This window comes from Lithobates pipiens, unplaced genomic scaffold (genome assembly GCF_037356315.1).
Source record: "Lithobates pipiens isolate NorthernLeopardFrog02 unplaced genomic scaffold, aLitPip1_a1.2 Scaffold_16, whole genome shotgun sequence".
Taxonomy (NCBI): domain Eukaryota; kingdom Metazoa; phylum Chordata; class Amphibia; order Anura; family Ranidae; genus Lithobates; species Lithobates pipiens.
This window is the reverse complement of record NW_027507748.1, coordinates 584,954,255-584,979,009: the sequence shown is the minus strand read 5'-3', so window position 1 is coordinate 584,979,009 and position 24,755 is coordinate 584,954,255. Positions and strand designations below refer to the sequence as shown.

The window sequence follows — 24,755 nt, the reverse complement described above, 5'->3', positions numbered from 1 at the left end:
AACAAGCAGAAGAGAGGGAGAAAAGGGGAGGTTTGGAATCTCACATAGGATGTTACAAAGAGGCAAAAAAAAACACAGTAGCAAACAATGTAATGATAAGCAGATTAACATGTCATAAAGTAATGGATGTGTATGGATTATTTTTGGAGAATAAGGATATTGTGTAGCGTCACTTTAACTGATTAACCTTTACAGTTGACATTACATTTAGGAGTCACATAAAAAGAGAACAAAAATGACAGTAGCCCATGTAATTTTAAATACAAAATTGATTTTAATAGGTAATGTGAAGGGTAGGTTGACGGCAGCATGAAGGTCCTGCCATTATTGTAATACATACACACTAAGATGCACCAGTCTGGTATGGATTAGCACTGTGAGTTGAACATTAAGAATTCAGCCTTATGGGAGTGTTTCAAAATCTTCTAAGAGTATGTGTTTACAAGTCTGTTCTGAAGACGTAAAGGAGAGTAGTACTAGCCAGGGTGCAGTCAGAAAGATATAGGATGCAAGTGTAGGATACAGAATGGAAAATGTGGTTATTTGTTGTAAAGAAGCATTCTGTCCTGCCCCTAGTAATACAGGTAGAACTTCACTGATCTAAAAGATGAGAGCACTCATTACTTATTCAGTAAAATAAGTGATGTACAGAGTGTGTGCAATGTTCTTTATTCCCAAGCAACCAATCAAATGCTTGTTTATTTTTTTTCTCAACAGCACCAGAAAAATTACATATGATTGGTTGTTCACATCTTTCCAACAGTGCTTATATATTTCCTGCAGTACAACTAGTCATTTGTAATCTTGAATTGGAAGTTTAATGGTAAATTTGTTTATGAATTTCAGTTTATGGGAACACATTTGATGGAGAATGTAACTGTTTTCAGTGATCATAATTAAGATGGATCCCTCTGTATATCTTTTCCCCTATAATTAGAATCTCCATTTAAATATATGTACGGTATTAAAGAAATTACTTCATGCACCTGCAGACCAAAGTTTATACCTGGCAGTCTACATTTCATCCATACACAAACACGTAAGATCTTCATATATATTCTGATCATGTGTCTTTACATGCTGTAACTCTTTAATATTCAAACTACACTTTGTCTTCTGCAATATATTTTATTCTTTGGTCTATGTAATAAATACATTCTTTATCACAAGTTTTAGGGTAGCTACATTTTAGCTGGAATGGTTCTATGTACTTTATTTTAAGGATATTTTGGCCCAGTACACCATACCATGCAGTGTACACAACACTGCAATCTCCAGAGTACTAAGCTCTAAGTTGGGGACAGAGTGTGGTATTTTAGGATGTCTATAACCTACATTCTAGCTTTCATCCTTGCCAGGAAGAATGTTGTTTGGCTTCATGTACACAGAGACTATGCTTATGTCTCTGGTCCTAGATCTTCTATACTCAAGTTGCGCAAGTTGAACAGAGCTCATGTCGTACTGCATGGTGGCCTCACTGAAACCTATGTGGATAGTGGTTGGCCATCCATTAAAAGCTCCATCTGAACCACCTGTAAGTGAGTACCATCTCTAATATCCATTGAACATAGAATGAAAAGAACTCAACTCAGAGGTGACGTGTCTTTGTATAACTTTGGCATGCCTTGTGTTAAATAAAACCTATACTGAAATAAATATGTGGACTGCCATTGTTGAGTGACATCAAACTTATGATCAGTATACTTGTTCCAGCTTAGTTTTTTTTTTTTTTTTAAGTATTAAAGCCACCTGATCAACATAGCAGCAAGGCAATAAGCCTTTTTGGAAGGTATGGTCAGCAGTGGCAGCCTATATTTGCTTTCAGTGCAGGTTTCCCTTAAAGGATCTGCTGTGTAATTACCCAGCTCTATAGGATGGAGCCCCGTGCACGCCAGAAAACTTTATAATGGCTAAACATGTTTTGCCAAAGCTGAAATCTGTCCCTGTGCTAGTTTGATGCAACTAAAGCTAAAGGCTAGGTATGACCTTTATTGCATACATACATGGTTTGCATGAACCAGGGTAAGTGTGCATACCCACTATGCAGAAGCTTACCTTTTGCATAGTGACCATAGGGGGTCACTTGCTCAGCATCATCGTCATTGACAAAAAGCCATTTTTGTATTATTTCAATGAATACAAGTCATTGTCTGATTGAGGTCTAGTTTATGACATCACTGCCCCACCTCGCTCAGGGAGCCAATGTCTTGTATTCATTAAAAAAAAATACAAATCCTTTTGTGAATGCCAGCAGTGCTGGGCGGGTGATCCCATGTGGTCACATACAGATGGGAAGCTGCTTGCTTGGCATGGGGCCTGGGAAATTGTGGTAAATACTGTAGTAGCAACGACTGATACAATTATTGTCCCCCTGCCACAGTAGCCCCCCCCCCCCCCGGCAATGGATATGCTTAATTACCAAATATGGACTAATGTAACAATGCAATAAAGATCATACCTGGACCTCAGCTTTGAGTTCTATGCAGATCTTCAAACTATGGACACAACAAGAAAGATGTAATGTAAGACTTCTGAACTGGACCATAGGAGGACAGGCCTGCTACTGGACTTTCAATACTTTTGTATGATAGCAGAATAGTTAATGTTGTGGTAAAATTAAAGTGATATGAAGTCAGTCATTAGATGGAAATCTCTGAAGCTTCACAAGAACTGCTGGCTTATTGACCAGAAAGATCCACAGCTGCATTTACAGCCATAGTCCTTTTGATATGTTATATGTATCTGAAAAAAATCATGTATCAGTCAAACAAAGTATCTTTCCATGACAGACTTTTTTCTGTCCTTTGTTAAAAAATTAAAAAAAATATATTAAGGAATGTTTCTTTAAAGCCAAGATTTGAGCTGAACCCGTTATGCAGTTATTATGCCCTGGCACTCCTTGAATGTCTTTACCTGAATGGTATTTATATGATATGTATTATCACTTTAAATAAAAGCAGCACATGTGGTTTAGTTCTATATTAGCTAAGCAAAGCCAATGTTTTCTCAACTTTCAGTTTTTCACTTGCATTTGGTGATTTTAAATTACTATCCCCACTGATACTCAGGTCTACAATGTTGTATACTAAAGATATTCTATAATTAAATGGGACAATGTAAAAAAGAATGTGGGCTTATTCTTGGTAATGTCTTTCTTACATTCCTACCTTAATTTTTCTGTGGAAATACACCAATGCCAAACCAGCAGAGTACTATATGCCATGGCATCCAGTTAGAATGTAGACTGCTGCAAGCTGATTGGCTGCTACAAGCTACTCTGCAAGCACTACTCAATGCACATTGTTATATAGTCTTGGTTATATCTTTCTCAATTTTAATATTTAAGCATAGCACCTTGAACAGCTTGCCATCCACCAGCACCCTGTGCTGAAGAATGCTCTGCTGGCCTAGTTCCTGCAAGAAGGTGTCATCGAGCATCCACCTTATTATCCTTCATGGCCAAATTACCACAACTGTGGCAATTATGCCCTGTTGGCCTGTGTTGCTAATAGGCCATAGTGCCCACTGTGACAGTACTCGGTCTTATGCCGCGTACACACGACCAGACTTTTTTTCGATGTACTAGGTCCGACGGACTTTCGGCGGAGTTCTGATGGACTTTCCGAATGAACGGACTTGGCCACACACAATCACACCAAATTCCAACGGATTCGAACGTGATGACGTACGACCGGACTAGAATAAGTAAGTTCATAGCCAATAGCTGCCCTAGCGTCAACGTACGACCGGACTAGAATAAGTAAGTTCATAGCCAATAGCTGCCCTAGCGTCAGTTTTTGTCCGTCGAACTAGCACACACACGAATGGATTTCTTGGTCCGGCGGAGTTCCGTTGGAAAAATTTAAAACATGTTCTATTTCTAAAGTCCGCCGGATTTTTGGCAAGCAAAGGTCCGATGGAGCCCACACACGATCGAATTGTCCGACGGACTCATTCCATTGGACCTTTGCTGTCAAAAAGTCCGGTCGTGTGTACGCGGCATTAGTGTACTGAACATGCTGCCAGGTGAATATATGAACGGTTTTCGAAAAGAAAAATCCAACAATGAGATCTGGAATCCATGCACATTTTCAACATCTGGGTGTTGTTTTAGCAAATATCTCTTGGAGCCATCCACCAATCAGTAATTGGTAGCTGCCAGTAACACACTTCCTGTCCTAGAGTTGTCACCCTAGCCTGCACTTTTGATTTGTACTACAAATGCCTCCCCCTCTCCCCAACTCCATACCATAGGGAGGAGGAAATCTGTATTTCACAGAGGATAGCTGAGAAAGCCGATATCTCAATTATCAGTTCAGTGCACAGGAAATTACAAGGACACTGCTCTTCTGGCAAGATCAACCGGCATTTTTCACACAGGACCGGTAAGCTGCAATATTTCACATTTTTGTTCATGGGTTTCAACTATTTGCAACAAGTATATCATCAAGTGACCTGACAGTCGGAATGTGTTCAACCCACAATATGTCAGCCTCCATTAAATGTGGCAGGACATATAACCTCTATGGATGTATAACTGGACCTCAATGAAACGCTTTATGCAAAACATCTACAGAGCTTAGCACCAATAAGAATCTCGTAACAAGATGACCGCTGCACAAAATTACTTTTTTAAAGGTTCAGTAAAAATAAAAAATAAACATTTTCGGTTATGTAAATGAGCTTCTTGTAACATTCACAAACACATCTATAAATATTCAAGCTATTTGTAGACACAAGAACACTAAGCACTGTGGATATGGCTGTGATGTGAGGAGGAAGCCCTTTCTGTCTGTAACCTGCTGTACAGTAACAAAACATTAGTTATATAGTGTGGACAACTAATGTTAATTACAGATGGGTACATTAACTGTGAAATATTGTATACCTGCTGTCTAAATTCAGTGGCATCAGCCATTCTGTGCACATCAACTCACTATATCTATGAACTAATGACACCACTGAGGCACCATTCAAGTGAATTGCTAAGTATCATGCACTGCAATTGTTGAAAAAAAAATTATATATATATATATATATATATATATATATATATATATATATATATATATATATATATATATATTTCTCTACAGTTGGCTGCAAGAGCTAGTTCCACTTTGAGGGCATCTTTTAACTTAACATATTTTACAATCAAAGTCATGCTTAAAATAGAAATGAAGTATATACACTTCTTAAGGAATGAATATACTAATTTATATAGTTCAAAGCCTCCCAGAAAACAGAACAAATTAACAGTATAAATATACTCAAGACCCCTGCCAGTTTAAATTTTCTTAACTGCTGTAACCACCATTAGATAGCCAGCTGTGAATCCTATAAAATACCTTTTCACAGTATAGTTAGTGACCATTGTACCTCATTATGCTACATTAACAAAATATCTTTCAAGCGATTGTCATCAAATACCATTTACCCTGAGGCATACGAAAAATACATTTTACATTGCTGCATAGAAACCAGCTAAAAACTGTCCTCTTGACATCACCAATGTAGAAATGGATAACCCCTAAAACTCAAAAGAGAGGGGGCGATGTTTATTTGCCTCCGGAACTCTGCTGTGAACTCCTCCAGCGGGCTTCTCCTCTTTAGGACTGCACTGGAGAATATTAAAAAAAAATCGTCAATAGACACATTGGCAAAATGCGTCATTAGACACAGCATTGGCAAGAAAGTGATCGCTGGGGGAACACTATTGTGATTGATCTGCACAACAAGGCTCCGCAGGTAAATAGAATTACATGTGCAAGGTTTTCTAAGTATTCTCTACTAAGCACAAAATTATTTGTGTGTTTTCCTTTAAAAATTGACTTATGGGCAAATATACACATCGGGATAGCATTTGTGTGACAGCTAACATCATGAATTCTGTGGAGAAAGGAACAAATTCTTGAACCTGATCCAGAATAGTAAATGTTGTCACTGTCACAGATTTCCATTGCAAGAGTGGCTGTGTCACTTCTGCAATGATTGCTTATGAGATTCTACTAAAATGCATGGAATGTATCTGACAGTCATACAAAAATGTATTTACGGTCAAGCTGTTTTTAAAAGGACAACTTTAAGGCATATGTAACCCTATACCTATTTTTCAGAATGTTTCACATTACGTCATGTACTGTTTACAGTTTCCATAAAGCTCAACTACAGGAATTCAGCTGCTTTGCTCTGCTCCTTCAGCAGCAGAGTTGATGCAGCTGATATGCCTGCCCCTCTCCTCTATCTGTCCAATCACAGAAGCCTTTCTATTGTGTGAATTAATTCACAAAATACAAAGGCTTCTGTGAATGGGAAGCAGAGGGGAGGGGCAGGCAGAGTTGAGGTGTGTTCTTTCCTCTCAGAGTCCCAAGTGTCTCCTCCACACCATAAACCTGTCAGATGCAAATAACAGAGAAAAGTCTAGGTGGCAAGCAGGTCGTTGAACTTAACTCATAGTATGCCTGCACACTTTTCACAGTGGCTGAACTAGCTTTAAGTAAATCGTTTTTAGTGACTGTGTGATAAGGTTTCTTACCTGAAGATCCTGACAGCAACACCACTTCCTGTTGTCAGCCTGCCATAATCAAGCCTTCAGTTGGGTGTTCTGCCTCTATGAAAGAACTGATAGGCAGCCCAACAGCTACAGGAAGGAGCATTGGCGACAAGCTGACAACACAGCAGTGGGTCAACGTCGTCAGCCTGGAACAGGAAGTGCTGTTACTGGCAAGATCTCCAAGTAAGAAAGCCTGCAACATAGTCCCAAAAAACGATTTGCTCAAGAACACCGTATACAGTGAGGCTTGATGTCAAATACAATGAGAAAGAGATTAAAGGGTCACTTATACCATAATGTGTATATAGCCAGTAATGTCAGACAGGCAATTTTAAAGGCAGTACTGAATGTTTTTGTATTAGTTCAGTGTTGGAATGATTTGGGAGTCATCTATCACATGAGCCAAAAATACTGCACATAGCATTTTAGGAAGTTGATCACTACAATCAACACTTGTGTGATACTTAAAAAATATCCCTGGTTACCATTCAGTTGTATGTAAAATAGTTTGTCTGACTTTGCCCTTAATCCCACAATAGTAGCTCACAGTATATCACCAGTAGTGAAATAGCAGCAGCCTACGGAAGTAGTACATGTAGGATATATATTACAACAGTATATTTTGCATTGTTCCAGAAGCAGCAGAATGTTCAGTCACTGGCTTATAGACACTATCTATGAACAATACATACAATTCATGCAATGAATTGATAAATTGTGTAACTTTTATCCAGCCACATTAATCTGTGCCTTAGCCAATGCCCAATCGAACACAAACAGATTTAGATAGATTGGGCAATTTTACATGTTTTAAATGTGCCCCTAGCCACATAGCATGTTCTTCTTTTCTCTATATACATCAGGCTTCTGGACAATAAAAATAAGAACGTATTCAATATACAAGCACCCAAGTATCAAATATCTTAAGTGCTGCAAAGACGTGCAAACTTTTACATATATATCTGTGAACATTATTAGATGTCCAAGGTAGGCATATTGCCTGTGTAGTTTGTACTGCCACAGAGGAGCCCCACTGGGTGAGAGGCCAAGTGAGGTGATCATCAAGGAAGCATATGAGTGCCCTACTGTGATACTCAGGGGGGTCATTTGGGAAGTATGGGAGTGCTCCTCCCTGGTCCTTATGGGATCATCTGGCATGTATAGTAGTGTTCCACCCTGGTCCTCAGGCAAACATAGATGCATGTGATGGCTTGACCCCAGTCCTGAGTGATTTATCGGGGAAGTATGGGTGTGCTTCACTAGGGTGCTCAGGGGATCGTCAGGGAAATTCCTCGGGGGATTACTAGGCAAATAATAGAGTGCTCCACAGTGGTACTCAGGGGATCATCAGGGAAGTATGGGAGTTGCTTAACTGGGGTTTTCAGGAGATCATGGGGGAAGTATGGGAATGCTCCACCTTATTCCTCAGGGGATCACCGGGAAGTATGGGAGTGCTTCACTGTGTTACTCAGGGGATCACCTGAGTGAGTAGTATGGAAGTGCTCTGCCCTGGTCCTCGTGATCATCAGGAAATACTTGTTTCACATGAGAAGCACAATTCTCAGGGAACTTTAACAATTTTCTACACGTTTTTGATTGCAACCCACTACTATTAACAGCTTTTATCAGCACTGGGAAATGATTTATAGCTCTGGTGGTAATTTTCTTGGATCCATTTGGCTGTCTGTGCAATGGAAAGCTTGTTAAAAATGGTTAAAACTGCTTGAATATTACTGTGTGTGTGGACAGCATTATGCACTGTTGTTTTCAATCAGCTTTAAGCCAAAAACATTTCTGGATTTAAAGCAAACAAGAAATTTAGATGTGAAAATTAATCTGACATGGAGGTTATATGAATTAATTCTCACCCCATTTTCGATGATTTTATTGCTAGAAGCTAGGAAGCCAGTATTGTTGAAATCTGATAGAGCGCCACCATTTTTCACAATTGGTGATAATAGGGAAGATGACAGGAACAAAGTGGTAGATTGTTGACAACCACATTAGTAAGGCAGGGAGTTGGTATGGGCTTGCTGGTACAATGCACCCCCCCCCCCCCCCCCAGTGAGCTCCAACCAGACATTTCCTTAGGGCAACAGTTATGGACACTCATGGCTTGCCTCTAGTATTTATTTGACAGAGTCTCTCTGCAGGCTATGTCCTTTAGATTTACTATAAAAAGGCAATGCACATGTGGTGGTCCTCTAAAAACAGCTGCAGCTAAATTACAATATTTAATGTTCCTAAAAGAACATTCACAAATGCATATGGAATTTTCTTTTTGACTTTTGCTAGAACTGAAGTTACTCTGTTTTCAGTGGAGGATTTTTTTTCTATATGTATGCCAAAACAGAGGTCCACAGAGTGCGGCAAGCCTCTTCTCCTTTTGTGGGAGAGTACAGAAGACAAATTAGGCATGCAGTGTTAAATATCTACATTTAATTTTGTAAAAACATTTGTGAATGTTACAAGATGACACTTCATATGGGATCACTTTTAAATTTAAACTGCAGTGGTCCTTTAAATTGAGTCCCACAATGACTGAACCAGTCCTGCTTAACAGTAACATTTTAAAGACCTGGCGTGGTTCATCGATGACAGGAGGTAATCTGTGAGCTTAAACCACACCACCCCCCTGTAGTTGTACAGTGAAACGCAGTAACATCAGTGCCCATTAACTCCCATTAACAGGCAAGAATTCATCATTTAGTAGTCTTGGTCTGCTTTGGTGTGCAGGCTTGTATTTCCAGTGCTTCCAAACTTTTGATCCCCTGCTTGGTGAGCGAAGGGTTGTGTATGTGTTGTCATTGGGTGGGAAATGAAGGATGTGTGCGTTTGGGGGTGTGGCTCAGTCTATTCACATATTATGTATTATATTTATAGATAATATTTATATAAATATTTCCTTTATATACAGTCAGGAGGTATCTTTACTCTGGAATCATGAAGTCGTTGCAGTCAGCGAATGATCAAGTTCCGCGCTATCGCAGTCAGAGTCATCGTACAGAACGACATTCTGTGGACACAAAGAAAAATGACCTTTTACAACAGGAATTCATATTAAATTGAATGTATAAAAGAAGGTTCTTACAACTCAACTAGACATTTCTATCAAGTTCTATAGAGAAAAGCTGGGTTCTGGATTCCAGGTACTATATACATTCACCAGCCACTTTATTAGGTTCACCCTGCTTACACCGGGTTGGACCCCTTTTGCCTTCAGAACTGCCTTAATTCTTTGTGGCATAGATTCAACAAGTTGTTGGAAACATTCCTCAGAGATTTTGGTCCATATTGACATGATAGCAATATGCAGTTGCTGTAGATTTGTCGGCTTCACCTCAATGATGCCAATTCCACCACATTCCACCACATCCCAAACGTGCTCTATTGGATTGAGATCTGGTGACTGTGGAGGCCATTGGAGTACAGGGAAATCATTGTCATGTTCAAGAAACCAGTGGGGAGATGATTTGAGCTTTGGGACATGATGAATTATCCTGCCGGAAGTAGCTAGCAAGAGATGGGTACACTGTAGTCATAAAGAGATGGACATGGTCAGCAACAATACTCAGGTAGGCCGTGGTGTTTAAACGATTCTCAGTTTGTACTAAGGGGCCCAAAGTGGGTCAAGAAAATATCCCGCACACCATTACACCACCACCAGCCTGAACCTTTGATATAAGGCAGAATGGATCCATACTTTCATGTTGTTTGTGCCAAATTCTGACCCTACCATCTGAACGTTGCAGCCGAAATCGAGACCAGCAATGTTTTTCCATTCTTCTATTGTCCAATTTTGGTGAGCCTGTGCAAATTGTAGCCTCAGTTTCCTGTTCTTAGCTGACAGGAGTGGCACCCGGTGTGGTCTTCTACTGCTGTAGCCCATCTTCTTCAAGGTTTGATGTGTTGTGCATTCAGAGATGGTATTCTGCATAACTTAGTTGTAACAAGTAGTTATTTTCTATAATCTTGAAACAGTCTGCGCATTCTCCTCTGACCACTGATATCAACAAGGCATTTTCGTCCACACAACTGCTGCTGACTAGATATGTTCTCTTTTTTTGGACCATTTTCTGTAAACCCTAGAGATGGTTGTGTGTGAAAATCCCAGTAGATCATCAGTTTTTGAAATACTCAGATCAGCCGGTTTTTGCATTGAGTTGCTGGAATGTGATGGGATGATTAGCAATTTGTGTTGCCAAGCAATTGAACAAGTGTACTAATAAAGTGGCCGGTGAGTGTATTTATTTACCATACTATTACTATTTATGTAAAGTTGACATATTAGCTATTTACAGAATAAACAGATCTTATTACATCTTTCCTTGCCTCACTATAGCCTAAATCAAATGTCCTTACTATAATCATAATAATACAAATTCTCATTTTAGAGAAAATCAAAGTGCACAAGTACAAGAAAAACATATAAACTACACAAGACTTCTTCAATCCCTTTATGGGCTGATTCTGGGTCAGAGTAGAGCACAAGCAAGTGCAGTCCTGTGACCCACAAGAGAACTATGGTCAAAAAAGCTTTGGCCATACATCTCTTTGAATGCATGATTGGTGTGCTATAAACTTCTGACCACCAACACTAAACAAACAGCTTTATCTGTGCAACAGGCCCATGGCTGTCAATGTTATAGAAGCGGGCTGTTGAATTTCTTTTATTTATTTTTTTCATTGAGGTCCCATTAATTTTCTTACAGCATCCTATGATTTCAAGTTACAGTACAGAGAACTGCCAAATATTTCTGATTCTTTATTGCCAGTCTTTTGATCTGAGGGGTAGCAACAAGCTGTACACAGTACTCTTACTATCCTGCAGCCAATAAAATCACCAGCCACGGTGCCAGGGAGCTGTGCCTCCAATCTATTCTGTCTCTGAATACTATTGGTGCTGCAGCGGCTTAGCATACTGGCTTTTGAGCTATTCTATTCACTCTGCTCTCTCCTCCTGTTAGCATGTTCCCTGTATACACATGTACGGAGCAGTAGAGCTTTATTGGTTCTTAGTGCTGGCCCTCATTCTACCAGTCACAAAGTCCAGCTATGTAGAGGATTACAGGAGGCTAAAAACAACCAATGTTTTTATATCTGCATGAAATTCAGCGTTATGTCCCTGGATCATTTCATCCGATTTTGTTTCCTATAGCTTACCTCTGCTGCTGTTTGTTCATTGCTAAGCTGTGTCTTCACCTTCTGCACTACAGCTTCTTTTTCAGACAGGCCATCAGACTGGGTCAGGAGATCCAATGGAGGCTCTGAGCTTTGGGATGCAAGGTCTTCTGAGCGCTCATCTGGACGTTCATCCGTGTTGGTGCTGAGCACATCAGGGGTGACACTGTGAGAAAGGTCTGTAGTGTTCCCTTCTTCCCCATCTGATAGGTTTTCTGAACTTGGAGACTGATGCTGGGACATCCCTGCTTGCCACCTGCACAGGACCATCAAACAATCAATATACTAAACTGAGCAGGACACTTTAGGTTTTACAACACATTCACCATTTCTCTTGAAAAAAAAAAAATAGAAACAGTCTGTTTTTAGGATGAACTTAGAAAAGCAACAATTTGAAAGAAGAATTTGCATGTGAAAATTCTTCTTCCTTGACATATAACATCTAAGCATATCTGGAACAGGTTCTTCTCCTATAATGTATGTAGTAGGAGCCCGTCTTGCTCTGTGTACTAATGTAATAAGAGGAGCAGGCACAGACATAACATTGTTTAGGCCCCGTTCACACCTATGCAAATTAGATGCGGCTTACACCACATCCAATTCGCAGGACACTTCAAAATACATTCATTTTAATGAGGCTGGTTCACATATCTGCGGTGCATTTGCACTCTGCATTGCACAAAAAACGTGTGCATTTTCTAGGCAGTGCGGTCCCGCTCAGGTGCGAATTCAGGCCCATTATCTTCTATGGGCAAGCATCTGATTCGCAGATGTGTTCTGTTGTGAACAGGATAAAATACTGACGCAATCCTGAGCTGATACTGAAGCAATCCTGAGCTGATACTGATCAAAAACTGACATGAAATGCTGAACAACTGAGTTTTCTCTTCACAGGCAAACCTGAGCTTCAATATGCACCACACATGTGTGAACCCAGACTTAACCACTTAAAAACCGGCCCATAGCTGAATGACAGCTACAGGGCGGTTGTTTAACTCTGGGAGGCCGTCATATGACGTCCTCCCAGAATTCCGCTCTCGTGCGCCCCCTGTGGCGCACACTCGAGAGCATCCGTGACCGCCGGGTCCATAGGACCCGGCGCATCACAGTAAACAGCCGCTCATCGCGGCCGTTTACCACGTGATCGCTCCGTGAAATGACGGAGCGATCACTTGTAAACAAACCGGCGTCATGTTATTTTAAAAAATTTTTTTAAAGCGCCCCTGTCCCCATGTGCTCGCATGCAGAAGCGAACGCATACGTAAGTCCCGCCCACATATGAAAACGGTGTTCAAACCACACATGTGAGGTATCGCTGCAAACGTTAGCGTGAGAGCAATAATTCTAGCCCTAGACCTCCTCTGTAACTCAAAACATGTAACCAGTAAAAAAAATTGAAAGTGTCACCTATGGGGATTTTTAAGTAGCGACGTTTGGCGCCATTCCACGAGCGTGTGCAATTTTGAAGAGTGACATGTTAGGTATCTATTTACTCGGCGTAACTTCATCTTTCACATTATGCAAAAATTGGGCTAACTTTACTGTGTTTTTTTTCCCAAAAATTGTGTTACTGTGTTTTTTTTCCCAAAAAAATGTTTTTTTTTCCAAAAAAAGCATTCGAAAAATTGCGCAAATACCGTGCAAAAAAAAAGTTGCAACGAGCACCATTGTATTCTCCAGGGTGTTTGCTAAAAAAACATATATAATGTTTTGGGATTCTATGTAATTTTCTAGCAAATAAATGATGATTTTTACATGTAGGAGAGAAATGTCAGAATTGGCCTGGGTGCTCCAGAACGCCTGATGGCACTCCCTGCATGTTGGGCCTCTATATGTGGCCAGGCTGTGTAAAAGTCTCACACATGTGGTATCGCCGTACTCGGGAGTAATAGCAGAATGTGTTTTGGGGTGTAATTTGTGGTATGCATATGCTGTGTGTGAGAAATAAACTGATAATATGACAATTTTGTGAAATCTTGATTTTGCAAAGAATTGTGGGAAAAAAAGACAACTTCAAAAAACTCATCATGCCTCTTACTAAATACCCTGGAATGTCTTCTTTCCAAAAAGGGGTAATTTGGGGGGTATTTGTACTTTTCTGGCATGTTAGGGTCTCAAGAATTGAAATAGGCCGTCAGTACTTCAGGTGTGATCAATTTTCAGATATTGGCACCATAGCTTGTGGACTCTATAACTTTCACAAAGACCAAATAATATCCACCAATTTGTACTTATTTTTACCAAAGATATGTAGTAGTATACATTTTGGCCAAAATTTATGAAGAAAAATTACTAATCTGCTAAATTTTATAACAGAAACGAAGAAAAATTCATTTTTTTACAGAATTTTCGGTCTTTTTTCTTTTATAGCACAAAAAATAAAAAACTGAGAGGTGATTAAATACCACCAAAAGAAAGCTCTATTTGTGTGAAAAAAAGGATAACAATTTCATATAGGTCCAGTGTTGCATTACTGAGTAATTGTCATTCAAAATGTGAGAGCACCAAAAGCTGAAAATTGGTCTGGTTATTAAGGGTGTTTAAGTGCCCAGTGGTCAAGTGGTTAAAGTGCCAGGTCCTGGTCTGTGTAATACCTGCTTCCCTATTCCAATGTAGGCATAAATGTTAATTAAGGGCTCTTTCACATGGGGCAGATCCGCGATGATCCGTCCCGTGGATATCCGCTTGCTCAGCGGGGATCGCTCCGTGGATCCCCATTGAGCAGGAAGATGACAGTTCTGTCTCTGCACACTGTGAGGGACGGACCTGTCAGAGCGCAGCTCTCCCCTATGGGAGATCGGATGAGGACGGACCGCAGAGTGCATCGTCACCTGATCCGATGACGGATGGAAAAGTAGGTTTTTGCTCCGTCACACTTTTTCGGATTTGAGTGGGTCGGATGCCAGCGGACATGTCACCGCTGACATCTGATGCTCCATAGAGGTCTATGGAGCATCCGTTCAGGTCCGTCTGAAAAACTGACAGGCGGACCTGAACGGATCGGTCATGTGAAAGTCCTACGTTTATCTATTCTAGAAGCTCCTTATATGAAAACAGAAGTCTGCTTTATTTAACATGTCCGACACTAATGCCCAAAGCCAGAACAGAAGAGTGCAAGGCCAACTATGACACTATGGGGTTATTTACTAAAGACAAATAGACTGTGCACTTTGCAAGTGCAGTTGCTTCAGAGATTAATAAGTGAGGTAAAGCTTTACTTTGCAGAGAGTACCTAATCACACGCAAGAAAAATAACAAAAAAAATGAATTTTTTGCTTGCTCATGATTGGATGATGGAAGTCAGCAGAGTTTCTGCTCATTTACTAAGCTCTGGAGCAACTGCACTTTGCAAAGTGCACAGCCTTTTTCCCTTTAGTAAATCAACCCCCTGTATTAAAAGCAGAGGTGTCAGTGGCATGTATTTACAAATCTATGTGGAAGCCACACTGCTTCATCAAGCTCTCTCTTCACAGCGAGGTACCTTACTCTATACTACAAAGCACCCACCCTGGGACACGCACAGCTATAAATTAAAGAGAGGTAATGCTAACCAATAAGAAACAGCCCCCTTAAAGCGCTTGTTACCCCAACACTTCATAGTCCTGAAATGTTCTGCCGATTACTGCAGATTGTCAGATAATGCCTCTGACGATCTGCGCATGTGCAGCAGTGAAGTCACTTTAGCTGATCTACTGATCAGCTGACGTGACGTCAACACTGCGCATGCTTAGATTGTCAGAGGCATTATCCAACCATCAGCAAAGCGTGAGTAATCGACAGAACACCGGTCACTGCACTGTTCTTCCTCAGCTCCCCTCCACCATTATCCTTCACAATACACTGCGCTAGTACCATGGAGATGGGCTACAGCTTCTCCCTTCAAATTGCCCACTGCTAACTCTTTCTACTGTGCATGCTCCAAAACAACACCCCTCTTGACTATCCCACTGACCTGTTGATTACTGCAGATAGTCCGATAATGCCTCCGACAATCTGCGCATGCGCAGTGTTGCCGTCACACCAGCTAATCAGCAGATCAGCTGGAGTGACGTCACTAATGCACATGTGCAGATCGTCTGAGGCATTATTCAACGATTTGAACACCTGCTGTACCATGCACTTGTGTGAGAAAGTATCCTGTTGCCCTTTTATTGCTTCCTTTGTGCAAAATCCCTGGTGTTCCTGCCAGTCCCCTTGCTTTCCTATTAAAAACAGACCAAACTACAGGTGATCACAGCGTGGTCAGTTCTCTAGCTATGCTGAGAACATAGTGTACTCTCCAATGATCAGACATGTCCTGAGGCCCCCCTCCACTGCACAACCATTCAGTGGGAAGTCCAGTGTGCTGCTGCTTCTCCTTCCCCCAGCTTTTATGCAGTTGACAACAGAGGGAATGTGATCACTTATTAAAAAGGGGAAAAGGGTATTTATAATGTTTTTTCATATCTAAACAAAAACGTTTTGCCTTTTATTTTTATTTTAAACGGAATGGGTTGTTTTAAAAGGTGATCTATACAATCACTTTAACTGCTGAGCAGATGCAACAGCTGACTAAAGCCCTCCAGGTCTCTTTGAAGGCACAATAGCAAGTGAACCTGTCTCTATAGCAGCGGATACAGGCTCTGTTAGAGAGGCAGATGGTGGCACGAGCAGATGTCTAGACCTCGCCAGCTCTTGCAAAGCACATTATGGAAGCTGTCTCTGAAGGAGATGTTGAAGCCTGCTTCTGTATCTTTGAGAGAATCACTGAATGTGAGGTACTGCCCGTGGAGCAGTGGTATGTGCGAATGTCCTTTTAAGAGAAGAGCCCCAAGAGGCATACTGTAAAGTTGGCCATACATTATACAATTTTCTTATTCAATTTCCTTTAGATTTACCTTCAACACTGTAGTGCAAAGGCCTGCCTGATAGCTTACAAATTCAAAGTGTTTAGGTGTGACCTCATATTATATGTTTTTGGTAAATCTAACAGAAAATTGTATAAAATATGGCCAGCCTAAGACTTTTGTGGGAAATACAGGTCAGGAATCCAACAATAGAATGCTAATGGATAGACACTCATTGGCTGTATATTGGCAAATTGTGCTACTTCCCACAGGTCTGAGCAGAGGGGGAGGGTATGTGAGCCGCTGGCTGTCTGGCTGTGGATAGTGTATATGTGTCATATATATGGAACAACTAATATGAATTAGCAAACATTAACATTCTAATTTGTTCTATTGTGTATGTGCATGGAGTCTTTGCTTATTGTACTTGTATTGTTGTGCTCATAAGTTTACATACCCTGGCAGAATTTATGATTTCTTGGCCATTTTTCAGAGAATATTAATGATAACACAAAAACTTTTCTTTAAAGCGGAGGTCCACCCTAAAAAGGACCTTCCGCTCATTGGAATCCTACCCCCCTCCGGCGCCACAATTGGCACCTTTCAGGGGGGAGGGGGGTGCAGGTACCTGTACAGTACAGGTATCTGCACCCACTTCCGGGATAGCTCTCTGCGGAAAGGGGCGTAGATTACGCCCCTTTCCGAAAGTCCCCCGCTGCCTGCTGGGAAACACACAGATCCCAGAGGCAGCGGGTCCATCCTTATTGCGCATGCGCGAGTCAAGGCTCCACTTCCTGATTCCCATACCCAAGATGGCGGCGGCAGCACCTGAGAGACGATCGAGAGATCGGCTTCGGGTGCCGACATCGCGGGTGCGCTGGACAGGTAAGTGTCCTTATTTTAAAAGTCAGCAGCTGCAGTATTTGTAGCTGCTGGATTTAAAAAAAAAAAAAACGCGGACTCCCGCTTTAACTCATGGTTAGTGTTTGGCTGAAGCCGTTTATTATCAATCAACTGTGTTTAATCATAATGGCAACAGAAACTACCCAAATGACCCCGATCAAAAATTTACATACCCCAGTTTTTAATACCGTGTATTGCCCCCTTTACCATCAATGACAGCTTGAAGTCTTTTGTGGTATTTGTGGATGAGGCTCTTTATCGTCTCAGATGGTAAAGCTGCCCATTCCTCTTGGCAAAAAGCCTCCAGTTCCTATAAATTCTTGGACTGTCTTGCACGAACTGCGCATTTGAGATCTTCCCAGAGTGGATCAATGATTTTGAGGTCATGAGAGGTCATGGCCACTCCAGAACCTTCACTTTATTCTGCTGTAGCCAATGACAGGTCGACTTGGCCTTGTGTTTTGGATTATTGTCATGTTGGAATGTCCAAGTACGTCCCATGTGCAGCTTCCTGGCTGATGAATGCAAATGTTCCTCCAGTATTTTTTGATAACATACTGCATTCATCTTGCCAAAAATTTTGACCAAATTTCCTGTGCCTTTGTAGCTCACACATCCCCAAACCATCAGCGATCCACCTCTGTACCTTTCATCATAGGCTTGTTGACTCCTCTCCAAATGTAGTATGGTTGTGGCCAAAAAACTGAATTTTGATCTCATCACTCCAAATGAGTTTGAGGCTTGTCTCTCTGCTGTTTGGTGTATTGTAAGAGGGATATTTTGTGGCATTTGCGTAGTAATGGCTTTCTTCTGGCGATTCGACCATGCAACTCATCTTTCTTCAAGTGCCTCCTTATTGTGCATCTTGAAACAGCCACACCACATGTTTTCAGAGATTCCTGTATTTCACCTGAAGTTATTTGTGGGTTTTTCTTTCCATCTTGAACTATGTTCCTGGCAGTTGTGGCTGAAATTTTAGTTGGTCTACCTGACCATGGTTTGGTTTCAACAGAACCCCTCATTTTCCACTTCTTGATTAAAGTTTGAACACTGCTGATTGACATTCTCAGTTCTTTGGATATATTTTCATATCCCTTTCCTGTTTTATACATTTCAACTGCCTTTTCCCGCAGAGCCTCTCAACAATTCTTTGGCTTTCCCCATGACTAATCCAGAAATGTCAATGCAGCACTGGATGAAAGATGCAAGGGTCTGTCAGGAGTCCAGAAACGCACTGACCTTTTATACACACACACTAATTACAAGCAAACAGATCACAGGTGAGGATGGTTTAATAGCCTTTCAAACCCCTCTCTGTCAACCTGTGTGCATGTTATCAGGCCAAAATCACCAAGGAATGTAAACTTTTGATCAGGGTCATTTGGGTAATTTCTGTTGCCATTATGATTTAAAAAAAGTAAACGCAGTTGATTGATAATAAATGGCTTCAGCCAAACACTAACCATGAGTGAACGAAATGTTTTTGTGTTATCATTCATATTTTCTGAAAAATGGCAAAGAAATCATAAAGTCTGCCAGGGTATGTAAACTTATGAGCATAACTGTACTTAGTAATGCAGCCGTGAGTTACTGGTTCCTTTATTTTAAAGCAGGTCTGTTGGTTAGATCACTGAACCCTAAAGATTATTAAATAAATGCACTTTTTGACAGCTACTAAGGGAAAATCCTATATATTTGTATATGAAACAGAGTGCTGAAATTATGGCACTATGGGGTTGATTTGCTAAAGGCAAATAGACTGTGCACTTTGTAAGGAAAGTTGCTCCAGAGCTTAGTAAATAAAGTGAAGCTTCACTTTGCAAAGACTGCAAATCACATGCAAAGAAACAAAAAACAAAACAAAAAACACAGCACTTTTGCTTGCACGTGATTGAATGATGGAAGTCAGCAGAGCTTCCCTTCATTTAATAAGCTCCAGAGAAAATGGACTTGCAAAGTATGCAGTTTATTTGCCTTTAGTAAATCAACCTCAATAAGTATGTAAAAATGTATCATACAAAAACTTTTATATTGGCACACTGTAGGTGGAATGCCCGGAAGAGTGAAGAAAAATCCAAAACCTTTGGCTTGTTTTTACCACCTTCTAAGACCATGATCACTTACCTTTGTTTTCTTTCCACCTCCAGTTCACTGTCCACCTCTCCTTCTTCCTCTTCAGAGGACACACCTCGCTTCTGACAAAAAAACAAATGACTTAGAATTACTTTTCAATGTTGTCTACAGACATTAGTATAAGGCTCCATACATACAAGTGTCAAAAGAAAAAAAACCTCATGCCCACATAGTGCTCCTCTAATGTTGGGCCTTTGGGAAGGTACACATACTAATGGTACCTGAAGCATCATATGGGCGTTGGCACTGTGGTGTCAATTGCATTGATGGTATCCATCTGTTGGATGGAAGATTTTGTAAGTAATTTGAAAATGCAAATGCACTTTTCACCCACCACTTTTCTCTATGAGGTTTTGCCTGTCATACAAAATGCACACTAAACTTTTATTTTCTAAACTACACTTGGAAATCTCACACTGTGACAACTTCAAGACTCCTCACTGGTTCACCTAGACAAAACCAACATACATCCAAGCGCTCTCACATGCCTGTAAACGCCCACCCTCTCGCTCTCACTTACTTAAGGGTCTGAGAACTGCAACATTCCCAAACAAGACCTCATATTATGGAGCTACAGTTTTGTTTTGTTTTCTTGTTTTTGTTTTGTGTTTTAATATTTTTTTATTAAAGTATTTCACGCAAAAAAAAATACAAAAAAATTACCATAAAAATGTATTTCTTCCGCAATATAAAATACTCACTGAATGGGTAATAGTTCTGAACAGCTTTAGACATAAAAGAACATATAAAAGGGACAGATTGTACTCTGAATGTGGGGTGACCCCAGAACTTATTCAGAATTCTTCCTAGGCTCAGTGTACAACAACCACTTTAGCCCTGGAAGGTTTTACCCCCTTAATGACCAGAGCATTTTTTGCGATTGTGCACTGTGTCCCTTTAAATGACAATTGCGCAATCGTGCGACACTGTACCCAAACAAAATTGACGCCTTTTTTCCCCCACAAATAGAGCTTTCTTTTGGTGGCATTGGATCACCTTTGCGGTTTTTATTTTTTGTGCTATAAACAAAGGGAGAGTGACAATTTTGATAATAAACACTATCTTTTACGCTAAAATAAATATCCCAATTTTTTTATTTTTATTTTTTTTAACAAATTTTTTCCTCAGTTTAGGCTGATATGTATTCTTCTACATATTTTTGGTAAAAAAAAAATCAAAATAAGTGTATATTGATTGGTTTGCTACAAATAGATTTATGGCATTTTTATTATTATTTTTTTAATAGTGATGGTGGTGATCAGCGGTTTTTATCGGGACTGCGATATTGCGGTGGACAGATCGGACACTTTTGACACATTTTTTATACCAGTGACAATTATACAGCGATCAGTGCTATAAAAATGCACTGACTACTGTATAAATGTCACTGGCAGGGAAGGGGTTAACACTAGGGGGCGATCAAGGTGTTAACTATGTTCCCTAGGTGTGCTCTAACTGTGGGGGGGGGGGGGGGGGGGTGGTGGATAGGAATGACTAGGAAGAGAGAGATATACTTAGTATGAACACACGATCTGTCTCCTCTCCCCTGAGAGAACCGGGATCTGTGTGTTCACACACACAGATCCCAGTTGTCGCTCTGTCACGAGCGATCTCAGGTGCCCGGCAAGCATCGCTCCCGCCGGGCACATGCATCGGCTCCGGCAGCGAGCCACACTGTGGTCAAAAGGTGAACTGACGTAAAGGCAATGTCATTTCGCCCACCCGTGCCATTCTTCCGCAGTAAAATTGCGGCAGCTGGTCAGGAACCGGTTAAAGGACAGAGCAACTACTTATTGCATTTCAAGCTTAGGGTCAGCTCATAAACCCCAATGACTGGGGGATGCACCTAATAACAACTGTATACGTTTCTGGAAGAGGACCTATACTTCCAAGAAAAGGAACCCAACCCCCTCGTCAACCAGGAGGTGGCCCTCACACACTGAGAATGTTGCAACACTTCTAAATTTATAGGAGATAGGCAAGGTGACCTGACTAAAGAGAAAAATAAGAAAGGAAGAGTTGAAGAGGAGAGTTGAGGGGAAAAGTAGGGTATGGCTCACGGGCACCGAGTCCCACCAACCTGAATCTTACCTACTTTAGTCAGGTATGGATCGAGGATCTCCAGTCAGGTATTTGAACCATGGATCCCAAACTTTCTCAAACATCCGCATTTCATCATTCAAGATCGCTGACATTCACTCATTGAGCAAAAAACAGGAAAGTTTGTGCTTGAGCTGTTTGAATGGCAAGGCGGCCGATTTCCAAGATTTTGCAATAGTGATTTTTGCTGATATGAATATAAAGGCAATAAGACATCTCTGAGGCCTCAAAGCTGTCTCCACCCTGCAGCCAAGCAAAAGCATGTCTTGGGGATTTGACAAGGTTTACTTGAGTGAGAGTGTAGACTAAGTTGTACTCCCTTATCCAGTAATGCCTTACCTTAGGGCATTGCCACCAAATGTGGTACATCGTCCCCACATGCCCGTATCTGCGGAAACAAAGCGGAGATGCTCCCGGTATATAATTTGCCAGCCTAGCTGGTACCATGTACCATCTCAGAGGCACTTTATAATTCGCTTCAACAATAGAGGTATTAATGAGAGCTCTTGAGACCTCCTGAGCTATAGAGTGCCATTCGTCCAGCTCAATAGTCTCTTGGAGGTCTACCTCCCATTTTCCATATAATCCTGCTTGACAGAGGTATAGGTCAAAATAGTATAGAATTCTGATATATGCCCTTGGATTTTATCAATCTTCTGTGAACCACAGCTTTAAATACATACCTGGCTTCTAGTTACAGCAGCTCTGTAGAGCATTGCTGCTGGTGTCAGATGTTGTCCACCTCTAGCTGCTCTGCCCCCAGAAGTTCGTCCTGAGGGGGAGTCGGGGCTTGGTGGTCCAGGTAGTGAACGGACTGGAGAACATTCTGCACTTTGACTGCCTCTACGAGCCTCTGCTTCCAATGGGGTACAAAGCAGATCAGGGCTGGAAGATGATAAGGGGTGTGGGTCACGAGGTGGTGGCTGACTTTGTGGCGTTGGCTCTGGAGTCACTGCTGCCCTCAGGTTGACCATGTCTTTTGCTTTACGATAACGAGGCTTTCCCCGACGACCACGTCCTGGAGAAGGTGGCAGTTTCTGGCAACCAGATGGTGTTGAGGGGGACAGGACAAAGTCTTTAGACACTTCAGATTTCAAAATATCTGGCCTAGAAATAAAACAAAAACAATTTAATATTGCTTTAACTAATGGTTCACTTCTCTAGCTTACTGCTACTAAAAGTTTCTGATGTAAACTGAGAAAAAAATCATACTGGTTATTCCAGTAAAATTAGAACCCCCATGGTTGGGTACATGTTTTAACATTGTCTGCAGTATACAGGTCAGAAAACAATGCAGCAAAGCAACCAAAATGCAACAGAGATCATCAAAATATACCAGACTTATATATCAGTGACGTAACAGGGTCCCCATGCAAGAAACCATGAAGAGCCCCCTAGGGCCCACGACCCCTGTAGTTCTGCTACTGGTATTAGTAGTTTATCTTTGTTATTTAATTTATTTTAATATATAATTTATTATTCATTACAACTTTTTTAGGAGCTCTGCTGAGAGGCTTTGGTGAATTATCATGGGTCTAAGCAGACATCCAATGTTACACCTTTGAGGCAGAGAAAGGAGACTGAGGACATAGTCTTCAGCCTGCATGCTCTGGAGATGGGGTCCCTGTCTCTAGAGGAGATGGGAGTTCCTGTCCCTAGGCGAGATAGGATCCCTGTTCCCAGGGCAGATGAGGTTTCCATCCCCAGGGGAGATGATGTCCCTTTACCTAGGGGAGATGAGGTCCTCACAGGGGCGGGCTGACAACTCATGGGGCCTCCAGGCAATAGGAGATTATGGGGCCCCCAGGCAATCAGACAATATGGGGCCACACAGTATACACAAACACACACACAGTATACAATCACCCAGTATACACAGACATGTTTCTATTGGCTGAGAAGGTACTGGAGAGGTGGGGCAGCTATAATCTCGGGATTTTTAGACCAAAAGGATGTCGGTAAGGGACATTTCAGATACAGATGTAAAAAAAAAACACAGATTTTTACATACTTTCCCTGGTTTTACTGAGGCTGGCAACCCTGATGGGGCCCCCTAGTGACACGGGGCCCTCGGGCAGTGCCCGAGTGGCCCAATGGTCAGTCCGCCCCTGGGTCCTCATCCCTAGGGGAGATAGGGTCCTCATCCCTAGGTGAGATGGGGTTTCTTTTCCTAGTGGAGATAGAGTCCCTGTCCCCAGGGGATAGAGTGGGGTAAGGAATGCTGTATGGGGGAGATGGGATTGTCTCACTCACCGTGACCAACCTGACCCTGCAGCTTGGCCACGGTGAGTGACCAAGCTGCGGGGTCAGGTTAACCACTTGCCGACCGCCGCACGACGATGTACGTCGACAGAATGGCACGGGCAGGCATAAGGGCTTACATGTACGTCCTTGCCTGCCCGCGGGTCGGGGGCCCGATCGGGCCCCCGCCCGGTGCCTGCGGCGGTCGGTATTCGTTCGGGAGCGATCCCGGACGAGGGGACGGCCATTCATTCATGGCCACCCCCTCGCGATTGCTCCCGACGAATGAAAATGCTCCGTGACATCACTTCCTCTCCTGTAATGTAAACACAGGAGAGGAAGTGATGTAATCTCTCCTCCGTGTCGGTATTTTTCGTTCCGACACCGAGGAGAGAGGATCGGTGAGTTGCACCAACACGACACTACACAGTAGAACATGCCAGGCACACTCACACCCCCCCGATCACCCCCCCAATTACCCCTGCCCCCCAGTCACAGTGACACCAATGTCATTTTTTTTTTTTTTGCATTGGTGTCATTTGTGACTGTAATAACTGTTAGGGCAGTTAGGGTTAGCCCCCTTTAGTTCTAATGTACCCCCCTAACCCCCCCAATAAAGGTTTAACCCCGTGATCACCCCCCGTCGCCAGTGTCACTAAGGCTGGGTTCACATTGCAGCGGTTTATGAGAACGAATGTGATTCGCACCGCACTGCAGTGCAAATCACATCCGATCTCTGTGCGATTCGAGTTCAGCCATACAGATAGTATGGCTGAATTCGCATCGCACCCGCCGCAAATTCGCACAGGACCCTTTTT

The 24,755-nt window shown here is 41.8% G+C and overlaps 1 protein-coding gene across 3 annotated transcripts in view; it reads right to left on the bottom strand.

Moving 5' to 3' along the window:
- Nucleotides 1-251: 251 nt before the first annotated feature.
- Nucleotides 252-24,755, bottom strand: part of MAP3K12 (mitogen-activated protein kinase kinase kinase 12) — a 217,749-nt gene continuing 193,245 nt past the window's right edge. For all 3 annotated transcript variants that reach the window (XM_077483830.1, XM_077483832.1, XM_077483831.1), the window contains 4 exons: nt 22,380-22,803; nt 19,588-19,658; nt 11,717-11,990; nt 252-9,569 (listed from right to left, as the gene is read on the bottom strand). In XM_077483830.1, coding sequence (XP_077339956.1) covers nt 9,495-9,569; nt 11,717-11,990; nt 19,588-19,658; nt 22,380-22,803 — 844 coding nt within the window. In that variant the 3' untranslated portion in view covers nt 252-9,494. The remainder of the gene's footprint in view (nt 9,570-11,716; nt 11,991-19,587; nt 19,659-22,379; nt 22,804-24,755) is intronic.